Source organism: Musca autumnalis, unplaced genomic scaffold, assembly GCF_047663935.1.
Source record: "Musca autumnalis isolate F117 unplaced genomic scaffold, ASM4766393v1 scaffold_1, whole genome shotgun sequence".
Classification (NCBI taxonomy): Eukaryota; Metazoa; Arthropoda; class Insecta; order Diptera; family Muscidae; genus Musca; species Musca autumnalis.
This window is the reverse complement of record NW_027411644.1, coordinates 216,774,470-216,786,753: the sequence shown is the minus strand read 5'-3', so window position 1 is coordinate 216,786,753 and position 12,284 is coordinate 216,774,470. Positions and strand designations below refer to the sequence as shown.

Below are 12,284 nucleotides of genomic sequence, written 5' to 3'. Positions count from 1 at the left end.
AGGTGAAAGATGTATTCCATATATAGAAGACATCATAAAGGTCTTCTATATATAGAAACCCTCCTAAATAGGCCTTCTATAAGTGAAAAACCTCCTAAGGGGATCTTTTATATATAGAAAACCTTCTAATAGGGTCTTTTAAGGTAAAAGATCAGCAAAAGGTTCTCAAGTTAAATGGCTTCTTAAGGTAGTCTTCTGTAAGTTGAAGAATCAGTAAACATATAACACCCCAAAATAGAGTCTAGAAGACATTTTAAAGAGGTCTTATGTAGAAAGAATATGTCCCAGAAGGATCTTCTTTTGATAGAAATCCTTCTAAGGAGAATCTCCATAGGTAGAAGATCCCAAAATGGGATCTTTCATAAATATAAGACGCCAGAAATGGGTCTGTCATTAATACAAGACCTCCTGAAGGTTTTTTTGCAAAAAAGAAGACGGCCTAATTTGGCCATCTACATATAGAAGATCTACTAAAGGTGTCCTTTACAGAAATAAGTCTTCTAAAGAGAGGATTATTGTTAGAAGACCGCCAAAAGTGGTAATTTTATAGAAAGAATGTCTCATAAAGGAATCTTCAATAGAAAAAAGACTTCGTAAAGGGGTCTTCCATAGATCGAAACCCTCCCATAGGGGTACTCTATAGCTGGAAAACCTTCTAAAGGTCCCAGAGTAGGATTGCCAATTTTCGTATTTTTCTATCGGCAATTTTAAACATTTCCCCTCATGCCCATTTTTTTATTTTCTACCCGGACATTTAAACATTTCCCCTCACTTCATTTAATTGCCTCATTTTCTTCGCTTTGCAAAAAATATGTGTTAACTGAAATTGCAATTGTAACTGGAAAACACTTTACTTTCTTTACTTACAGCATACTTTTGGGGGATGTACAATAAAAAGTTGTATGCTACCTTTAAGCGAGAGTAGTAAATATTACTATGGCATAATCTTGGGTAAGTGTATTACTTACTTGAGTTTTCCCACACACACACACACACACATTTTGGCTCTCGTCCTCTTACGAGATTGCCGGGAAAGTGTCTCATTGGGTTCCATTAAAAGAAAACAAAAACTGTTGCATACTTAATGGCTGACACTTGAGGTGTGGTAAATGGAATATTTTTATAGTTTCTTTTTCTATCATTCTTCCTGGCTAGAAAGTTTTTTTACATCTAGGAGTGATGGAGCTAAATGTCTTTGGAAAGTGTGTACTTCTCATTGACGGAGTACTTAGTAGAGTGTATGTGTGTGTGGATTTGGAGTGGTTAAAATGCACTTTAGATAGAGTGAGAGTTTTGGTTTCTTTTTCGTTCTTTTCAAATAATGTGTGTGAAGAGGTTTGGTTCAAAGGACTAGACATGAGAAAATAGGTAACGTGGAAATGTAAGATTTATTTAAATGTTAAAAATTTAAAAAATTTTAAAATATTCCTCTGCCTCCCATCGAGTCAATTAAAATCACGAGGAAAATTAATTTAAAAATTATTTGTAATTTGCTTGAAAAAAATGTTAATATATTTCTTAATTGGTTATGCATTTCATTATCACAGCTTAACAAATTTGACATGGAGCTTATGGTGTCCTTTGTCGCCTCGTGTCCTTTTGAAGTTTGTTTATTTTTGTGTGTCTGTGACATTTATTGCTTTTGAGATGTTCATGTTTGTTAATTTTTTACCGGTAAAATCAAAATACCACCAACTGGGGCCATTTAAACCTCCTGGCCTTAAGCGAAGCACACAAGAAAAAAAGCAACGAAACACAAAATAATTTCCTTTGGCAATTAAAGCCCGCAAAAAAGTTGTTGCTTGCTTACCGGTCAAAATACCTGTTTTCCAATCAGACGATTGGAGCTGCCAGATTCACACACACATATGCAGCTAGATAGAAACAGAAGTGCCACAAATGACACAAAGTTTGCATGATTACAACACTAGGCGAACAGACAGGCCATATATACATACAAGCCGAATTGGCACCCTCTTAGACGACATGAATGTTTGTGTGGGCCAAATACTTTTGGGGCAAATTTGTTTGGAATACACAGAGAGGAATATAGAAAGGTGTTTCAGGTGCATTTTAGTTCTCTCCCAAAGGGGGCTAGACCTCCTAAAGGGATCTGCTATAGATAGCAGATCGGCTAATGGGGATTTCTACAGATAAAAAACCTCCTAAAGGGACCTTCTATGAATAAAAAACCTCCTAAAGGGGACTTCTATGGATCGAAGGGGTCATGAAGAGGTATTTTACTAATAAAAGACCCCCTAAACAAATCTTCCGTATGTAGAAGACCTTCTAAAGAGGGTTTCTATAGATAGAAGATCGTCTAAAGGGTTCTTTTGTAGAGAGAAGACCTCAGAAGGGATCTTCAGTAGATAGAGGACCTCCTAAAATAGTCTTCCATAGGCAGAAGACATCCTAAAGGGGTTTTCTATAGCTAAAATACTTTCTAAAGGGGTTATCTATAAATAGAAGAGTTCCTAAAGCGGCCTTCTATAGATAGAAGTCCTCCTAAATGGGTCTCCTATGGAAATAAGACATCCTAAAGGGATATTATATAAATAGAAGACCTCCTGAAGGTGTCCTCTATAGATAGGAGACTTCCTAAAGGGGTCATCTATAGGTAGAAGAGTTTCTAAAGGGCCTTCTATATATAGAAGACCTCCTAAAGGTGTCCTCTAAAGATGAAAGAGCTTCTAAAGGACTTTCTATGGATAGAAGAACTCATAAATGGATCTTCCGTAGATAGGATCCTTCTAAACTGGTTTCCTATAGAAAGAAGACCTCCGAAAATGAAGGGAAGGGATCTTCAGTAGATAGAGGACCTCCTAAAATAGTCTTCCATAGGCAGAAGACATCCTAAAGGGGTTTTCTATAGCTAAAATACTTTCTAAAGGGGTTATCTATAAATAGAAGAGTTCCTAAAGCGGCCTTCTATAGATAGAAGTCCTCCTAAATGGGTCTCCTATGGAAATAAGACATCCTAAAGGGATATTATATAAATAGAAGACCTCCTGAAGGTGTCCTCTATAGATAGGAGACTTCCTAAAGGGGTCATCTATAGGTAGAAGAGTTTCTAAAGGGCCTTCTATATATAGAAGACCTCCTAAAGGTGTCCTCTAAAGATGAAAGAGCTTCTAAAGGACTTTCTATGGATAGAAGAACTCATAAATGGATCTTCCGTAGATAGGATCCTTCTAAACTGGTTTCCTATAGAAAGAAGACCTCCGAAAATGTTTTTCTGTGGATAGAAGACCCCTCTTAATGATATTCTATATATAGAAGACCTCCTAAAGGGATCTTCCTTATATGGAAGACCTCCTAAAGGGGGTTTCTATAGATAGAAGACATCCTAAGGGGTCTTCTTTAGATAGAAAAAGGGTCTTCCGTGAATAGAATAGCTCCTATAGGGGGTTTCTATAGATAGAAGACATCCTAAGGAAAAGGGTCTTCCGTGGATAGAATAAATCCTAATTGGATGTTCTATACATAGAAGGCCTCCTAAAGGGACCTTCTATACTTAGACCTCCTAAAGGGTTTATATATAGATAGAAGGACTTCAAAACGGTTATTCTTTAGATATAAGACCTACAAAGGTCGTTTGTACATAGAAGGCCTCCTAAAGGGTTCTTCTATAGATAGAAGTCCTACTAAAGGGGTCTTCTCGAAATAGAAGTCCTACTAAAGGGGTCTTCTACAAATAGAAGACCTACTAAAGCGGTCTTCTACAGAGAGAAGACCTTCTAAAGAGGTCCTGTATAGACAGAATACCTCCTAAGTTAGTCTTCTGTGGGTAGAATAACTCCTAAAGGGGTTTTTATAGATAGAAGACCTCCTACATGGGTTTTATTTAGATAGAAGACCTCCGAAAATGGTCTTTTGTGGACAGAATAACTCCCAAAAGAAGCTTTATGTATATAGAAGACCGCCTAAATATGTCTTTTGTATATAGAAAACCTCCTGAAGGGCTCTTTTGTAGATAAAAGACCTCCTAAAGAAACGCTAAAATAAGTTTTCCATAGATAGAAGACCTCCTAAAAGGGTCTTCTTTAGATAGAAGAACTCCTAAAGGGATATTTTATAGATAGAAGACCTACTAAATGGGTCCTCTACAGACAGAAGACCTTATAAAGGGGCCTTTTGAAGATTGAATACCTTCTAAATGGGTCTTCTATCGATATAAGGTCTCCTAAAGGGATCTTATTCAAATAGGAGACCTTCTAAAGGGGTCTTCTATAGACAGAAGACCGTCTAGTGGGGTCTTTTTTAAACAGAAGACCCCCTGAAGAGATCTTCTATAGATAGAAGACTTCCTAAGCGGATCTTCCAAAGATAGATGACTTCCAAAAGCGGTATTTTTTAGACGACTTCCTAAAGGGGTCATCTATGACTAGCAGACTTCCTAAGGGGATCTTCCCTAGATAGAGGACCTCAGATTGGGGTCTTCTATAGATAGAAGACTTCATAAAAGGGTCATCTATGGATAGAAGACCTCCTAGAGGGGTCTTCTAAAGATAGAAGACCTCCTAGAGGGGTCTTATAAAAGTAGAAGAGCTCCTAAAGGGGTCTTCTTAAGATAGAAGACCTCATAAAGGGTTCTTCTAAACATAGAAGACCTCATAAAGGGGTCTTCTAAAGATAGAAGAACTCCTAAAGGGGTCTTCCAAAGAAAAAGACGTCCTAAGGGGGTCTTTCGTAGCTAGAAGATCTCCTTAAAGAAGTTTTCTATAGATAGAAGCCGTCCTAAAGCGGTCTTATCCCGATAGAAGGTCTCCTAAAGGTATATTCTTTAGACAGAAGAACTTCTAAAGGGGTCTTCTACACCTTTTTAACATGTAATTCGAAACTTTCCTGTTGTAATTCGTAACATTTCATTTGTAATTCTAATATTCTATTTATATGTCGTAACATTTTATTTGTAATTCGAGTTATTCCATTTGTAATTCGAATTATTCCATTTCAAATTCGAATTATTCCATTTGTAATTCGAATTATTCTATTTGTAATTCGAATTAGTCAATTTGTAATTCAAATTAGTCAATTTGTAATTCGAATTATTCCATTTGTAATTCGAATTATTCTATTTGTAATTCGAATTATTCTATTTGTAATTCGAATTATTCTATTTGTAATTCGAATTATTTTATTTGTAATTCGAATTATTTTATTCGTAATTCGAATTGTTTTATTTGTAATTCGAATTATTCCACTTGTAATTCGAATTATTCTATTTGTAATTCGAATTATTTTATTTGAAATTCGAATTATTCCATTTGTAATTCGCATTATTCCATTTGTAATTCGAATTATTCTATTTGTAATTCGAATTATTTTATTTGAAATTCGAATTATTCCATTTGTAATTCGAATTATTTCATTTGAAATTCGAATTATTCTATTTGTAATTCGAATTATTCTATTTGTAATTCGAATTATTTTATTTGTAATTCGAATTAATCCATTTGTAATACGATTTTTTTATTTGAAATTCGAATTGTTGTATTTGTAATTCGAATTATTTCATTTGTAATTCGAATTATTCCATTTGAAAATAGAATAATTCGAATTACAAATGGAATAATTCGAATTTCAAATGGAATAATTCGAATTACAAATTGAATAATTCAAATTACAATTAAAATAATACTAATTACAAATGGAATAATTCGTATCACAAATTGAATAATTCGAATTACAAATAGAATAATTCGAATTACAATAGAAATGTTTCAAATTACAAATGTAATTCTCGAATTACAACTAAAATGATTCGAATTACATCTGAAAAAGGTGTATAAACAGAAGACCTCCGAAAGGGATCTTCTATGGATATAAGACCTCTGAAAGGGTTCTACTAAAGATAGAAAACCTCCTAAGGGACCTTCCGAAGACAGAGGACATCCTAACGGGATCTTATGTACATAAAAGACCTTCTAAGGGGATCTTCCATAGAAATTTAGATGAGTTCTTCTAAAGAAGACTTCCTAAGGGGATTTTCGATTAGATAGAAGACCGAAAGGCGTCTTCCTTAGATAGAAAACTTCCCAAAGGAGTCATCTAAGGATAGAAGACCTTTTAAAGGGATCTTCTATGGGAAGACCCTATGGTTTTCTTCGAAATTTTTCGGGTGTAGTAGCTACCCAAAAATTCCAAAAATACTCTCCTGCTGCTCAGTCTACTTTCAAACCATCCATTCATTGAACGTTAACAACCTGTTTCTCATTTCCTGAAGGGGTAAAAGGAGACTCTCGGACACATCACATTTACATAAGCAACATAAAACATAATTTTGGCAAACATCTAGTGGTGAATGGTCGATAACCGTTACTCTACATCAACAACAACTAACTTTTATGTTTTGAAGCAGTTGCTGCTGGACAAGCTAATAAATTTTGTAAAAATCAATTTGTTGTTTTTTTTTTTTTTGCTTTTCAATTCAACTTACCAATCTTATTTCAATTTCAGCATCAATACGTTTACGCATCTTACGCTTGGAATTGCCAAACGAACAAACGAACAAATCATCATCACTGCCAGCAGTTAAGAGATTTGCTCCACCATTTGACGCCGTCGGATCTTCTCCCAATAGCGTTGCTTCATTGCTGCCATCGGCTGATAAAATATCAAATGGTGTGGTGGTGGGTGAGCCGACGGCAGTGGATGCCGCCGACAGGCCAGTGGCTGGTGTTGGGGGTGGGGTCACTTTGCCGGCTTCTTCATAGAGGACACGTACACTGTGCGGTCGAGTGTCGCTGGTGAAGAGTTCCTTGCGATATGACTTGTCACTTTCGTAGTGTTGTTTACGTTGTGCGAATGTTAAAAGGTCGCTTTCCGCTGTAGGTTCCGCATGGCAATGAAAAAGGAAATGGAAGAGAAAAAGAAAAAAAAAGATAAAAATATTAAATTTTATGTTCGCAGGGAATGAGGAATTGTGAAAAAAGTAAATAAAACAAATAAATAATTGAATGAATCAACGTTTTAAATGGATTTAAAGTCAATGCTGGGGGTGGGGGTTTAGAGGTTGGTTGACTTGCTCCAAAGTCAATTAAGTTGTTTTTTTTTGCATTCAGTTACAAATTGCAACAAGTTGTGGATTATCTGTTGTCGTGCTGGGCACCTAAATGACTCATTTGTTTTTTTTCCGTATGGAAATTACAAAACTTTTAATCGCTCCGGTCTGGCTTAGTTATGACTGTTATTATGCTATAATTTCAGTACTTGGGTCACTCACTCACATATAACTATTGATAATTGTAGAGTTTGTCTTTATATAAAACAATTATTGGTTAGAAATATGCCCATGTTCAAAGCCTAGAGGGTGAAAGGCTAGATGGCCATAATTTCTCAAATGAACTTTTGGGGGGAGTTTTTCCCTGGACCACTTTTTTGTGATTTTTAATTTTCTTTAATAGAAACTTAATTATTTTTAAAATTAAATTTCAATATCCAATCCTTTGGATAATGTTATTTATCTCTTTACTCCATGCTGAAGTTGTTGTATAGAATCCTTTTATCCAATGACACCACATTTTGCTGTACATAAAACTTAAAAAAAAACATGAAAAATATCATAAAAAGAACTTGAAAAAAAAAGCATTTCATTTCCAACATGAACTAATTTCTATGCAGCAAAAAACGCGCACACACAAAGCAGCAAAAAACACACACAAACAAAACTAAATAAACTACCGAACATTTCATGATGTGTCCAATGTCCAGCAAAAAGTACATAACGTTTTTTTTTGCTAGACAAAGGGATGGATGTCTTGAGCGTATTGCATGCAATAAGCGTTCTATTGGACTTTTTTGTGTCTCTTCTGCTATTTTGCTTGTTGTCGTTTATCCTGTTGTTTGAGCTGTCTTTCATTCTATTTTTTTCATTTCTACTATTTGCAAAAAACGACAGCCTAAGGGAGACTGGCTTTTCATTACTTTCATGCTAGCCGAAACATTGCTCCCATTAACGTAACTGACAGCTAAACTAGCTTCTGTAAGTGTCGTTGTTGTCTTCTTCTGTCGTAAAATAACTGCAGTCCTTTCAAGAGACTCTTCAAGGGGTCAAATAATGCACAATATTGTTAGTTAAGAATGTTAAATAGAATGTCTCAGGGAAATGGACAAATCAGAAAAGGGATTTAATTCATATTGAGATTATAAAGTTCTGCCGGACCGACATTTTTATACCCTCGACCATACATTATATTGAAATAAGATGTCCGTAACTTCGTTTGGATGATGTGGCTGAAACTTAAAAATATCGAAGATCGGACGGTACAGTTCGACAATTCTCTGTCAAAATATTGTATGAACATATATCATGATCATGTTTATTAACCCTAACGGAAACAAAATATAATAATAATATAATATATATTATGCCATAATGAGGCTAAACCCTTGGAAATACCGAAAATCGAGTACCGTTCTATGGAGCCTATATCAAAACTTGGACATGTACCGACAATTCTCTGACAAAATATTGTTATAGGTTTCATTTTCTACCTGAAATCCACATATATCCCCAAGGATAAAACTTTCGAAATTTCCAAAATCCGGAGGTATCGTTCTATGGGGGCTATATCACAACATGGGCCTGTACCAACAATTCTCAGCAGGAATGTTTAGTAACCACAACGGAGACAAAATACCAAGTTCCAGTCATAATGAGGCTTAAACCTTAAAAATACTGAAAAATCGGGATGTACCGTTATATGGATGCTATACTAAAAAATGGACCTATGTGCAAAATTCGTTGATATATAAGTTTTTTGACCTTTTGGAACCCTCAAATACTAATTTGTAGCAAATTCGGTCTGAAAATGTGGGCAAAAAACGTCAAAATTCCTGAAATCGGGTGGTACAGTTATATGGGGGCTATACCAAAATATGACCCTTTGTCCATAATTTTTGGTAGATAAGTTTTTCGACCAAATTATACCTAATTCGGTCTGAAATGTTGTCAAAATACCTCAAATCGGGTGGTACCGTTATATGGGGGCTATACTATTTCGTGGACCGATATAGCCCATGTTCAAACTTGAGCTGCCTGCCTGGTCCAAATACCTTATGCAGAACCATAGGGAAGCCAGAGTGAAATATAATGATCTCCAGAGGACAGATTACGGTATGAAGAGCTTCGAATAGTTAATGAGGAGCCATCAGAAGGCCAGAGGTGGATGTTAAAAACTCAAAATTTCTGAATGCTTTATGAAAAACTTCTCATATCTTGAGGTCTTCAAATCCTCCTCCGGCTCTCTGGTAGCTCTGTATTCAGTATTCTATAAAGATGCAGATATATTATGAGGATTCATAAGAAGGCTAAAAGAGGTTGTGAGGAGCTTGATAAAGGTGCAGATGGATTGAATAGTGAATAAAGAACTACCAGAGAGCCAGAGGAGGATTTGAAGGGCTCAAGAGGGCAGAAGTTCTTATAAGGACCCCTATATATTACCGAATGGTTTATGAAGAGGCATAAAGAGGCCAAATGAGGAGGATGTGAGGAACTCTAGAAATGTTTTAGCAGCTCCATAGAGGTGCTTACAGTAGCTTTGTTCCTTTCCTTTTTAATGGTAAAAGTGCTAAAAGAGAAAACTGTCAAAATTGCTCTCTCATGAGCAGTTTTACCAGAAAAGTAAAGGAAAAATGGTAGATCTGGTAGCAATGTCAAAGAGAAACATAAAAACTAATTTTTCTTCTTTTATTTTACTGTTTTTAATTTTGTCAGCGTTCGCCTTTTTCTTCTGATTTTGTTCATTTTTTTCTTCATTGTTAAATAATCGTCAAACAAATGTCGAAAAATCAGTTCTACCATTTTTAACCTGAGGAAATTGGTCTGGTAGCCTGTGGTAGAAGAGAAAAGCATTTTTGCTCTCTCTCCTCTCTCACTCTCTTAAAAATTGCTTCCAGTTTTTACACTTTTTGGGTTTATGGAACGCTTTGCAGGTTAAAAATTGTAACAAATGGTAAAAATGGTAACCTAAGGTAAGTAAAGGAACTAAAAGAACTAGTATATAAAGAGCCATCAGTGTTTGAGAGAGGAATGTGAGGAGCTCAAAACGTTAGAATGTTTTATGATGAGTTTTCTAGATGTACAAATAGTTAATGAGGAGGGTCTGAACAACTCTATAAACAAATCCGAGAAGGATATGAGGAGCTTAAGATGGCTGAATATTTTATGAGTAGCACTATAGAGGGCAGAATAGTAAATAGGGAGCTATCAAAAGGCTGGAACTATTCAGGGCAGAATGTTTTATGAGGAGCTCTATGAGTCCTTGGAAAAAATATAATTAAAAAATCCACGTTTCTTGGTCTGAAAGTCCTTGGAAAAAATATAATTAAAAAATCCACGCTTCTTGGTCTGGAAGTCTTTGGAAAAATATAATTAAAAAATCCAAGTTTCTTGGTCTGAAAGTCCTTGGAAAAAATATAATTAAAAAATCCACGTTTCTTGGTCTGAATGTCCTTGGAAAAATATAATTAAAAAAATCCACATTTCTTGGTCTGAAAGTCCTTGGAAAAATTGAATTAAAAAATCCACGCTTCTTGGTCTGAAAGTCCTTGAAAAAATTGAATAAAAAAATCCACTTCTTGGTCTGAAAGTCCTTGGAAAAATTGAATTAAAAAATCCACGTTTCTTGGTCTGAAAGTCCTTGGAAAAATTGAATTAAAAATCCACGCTTCTTGGTCTGAAAGTCCTTGGAAAAATTGAATTAAAAAATCCACGCTTCTTGGTCTGAAAGTCCTTGGAAAAATTTAATTAAAAAATCCACGCTTCTAGGTCTGAAAGTCCTTGGAAAAATTGAATTAAAAAATCCACGTTTCTTGGTCTGAAAGTCCTTGGAAAAATTGAATTAAAAAATCCACGTTTCTTGGTCTGAAAGTCCTTGGAAAAATTGAATTAAAAAATCCACGCTTCTTGGTCTGAAAGTCCTTGGAAAAATTGAATTAAAAAATCCACGCTTTTTGGTCTGAAAGTCCTTGGAAAAATTGAATTAAAAAATCCACGCTTCTTGGTCTGAAAGTCCTTGGAAAAATTGAATTAAAAAATCAACTTCTTGGTCTGAAAGTCCTTGGAAAAATTGAATTAAAAAATCCACGCTTCTTGAAAGTCCTTGGAAAAATTGAATTAAAAAATCCACGCTTCTTGAAAGTCCTTGGAAAAATATTATTAAAAAATCCACGCTTCTTGAAAGTCCTTGGAAAAATATAATTAAAAAATCCACGCTTCTTGAAAGTCCTTGGAAAAATATAATTAAAAAATCCACGCTTCTTGAAAGTCCTTGGAAAAATATAATTAAAAAATCCACGCATCTTGAAAGTCCTTGGAAAAATATAATTAAAAAAATCCACGCTTCTTGAAAGTCCTTGGAAAAATATAATTAAAAAATCCACGCTTCTTGAAAGTCCTTGGAAAAATATAATTAAAAAATCCACGCTTCTTGAAAGTCCTTGGAAAAATATAATTAAAAAATCCACGCTTCTTGAAAGTCCTTGGAAAAATATAATTAAAAAATCCACGCTTCTTGAAAGTCCTTGGAAAAATATAATTAAAAAATCCACGCTTCTTGAAAGTCCTTGGAAAAATATAATTAAAAAATCCACGCTTCTTGAAAGTCCTTGGAAAAATATAATTAAAAAATCCACGCTTCTTGAAAGTCCTTGGAAAAATATAATTAAAAAATCCACGCTTCTTGGTCTGAAAGTCCTTGGAAAAATATAATTAAAAAATCCACGCTTCTTGGTCTGAAAGTCCTTGGGAAAATATAATTAAAAAATCCACGCTTCTTGGTCTGAATGTCCTTGGAAAAATTGAATTAAAAAATCCACGCTTCTTGGTCTGAATGTCCTTGGAAAAATATAATTAAAAAATCCACGCTGCTTGGGAAAATATAATTAAAAAATCCACGCATCTTGGTCTGAATGTCCTTGGAAAAATATAATTAAAAAATCCACGCATCTTGGTCTGAATGTCCTTGGAAAAATATAATTAAAAAATCCACGCATCTTGGTCTGAATGTCCTTGGAAAAATATAATTAAAAAATCCACGCATCTTGGTCTGAATGTCCTTGGAAAAATATAATTAAAAAATCCACGCATCTTGGTCTGAATGTCCTTGGAAAAATATAATTAAAAAATCCACGCTTCTTGGTCTGAAAGTCCTTGGAAAAATATAATTTAAAAAATCCACGCTTCTTGGTCTTAAAGTCCTTGGAAAAATATTATTAAAAAAATTAATGATTTAAAAGGAGGACAGAGAAGGCGTTGAGGAGCTCTATAGAGTTCCGGATAG

General features: G+C 34.7%; 1 protein-coding gene across 3 annotated transcripts in view; it reads right to left on the bottom strand.

The window, feature by feature from the left end:
- The window catches only part of gukh (NHS actin remodeling regulator GUK-holder), a 288,940-nt gene that overhangs the window by 79,541 nt on the left and 197,115 nt on the right, over positions 1-12,284 (bottom strand). For all 3 annotated transcript variants that reach the window (XM_073960171.1, XM_073960170.1, XM_073960172.1), the window contains exon 2: positions 6,440-6,828. In XM_073960171.1, the coding sequence (XP_073816272.1) occupies positions 6,440-6,828 (389 nt within the window). The remainder of the gene's footprint in view (positions 1-6,439; positions 6,829-12,284) is intronic.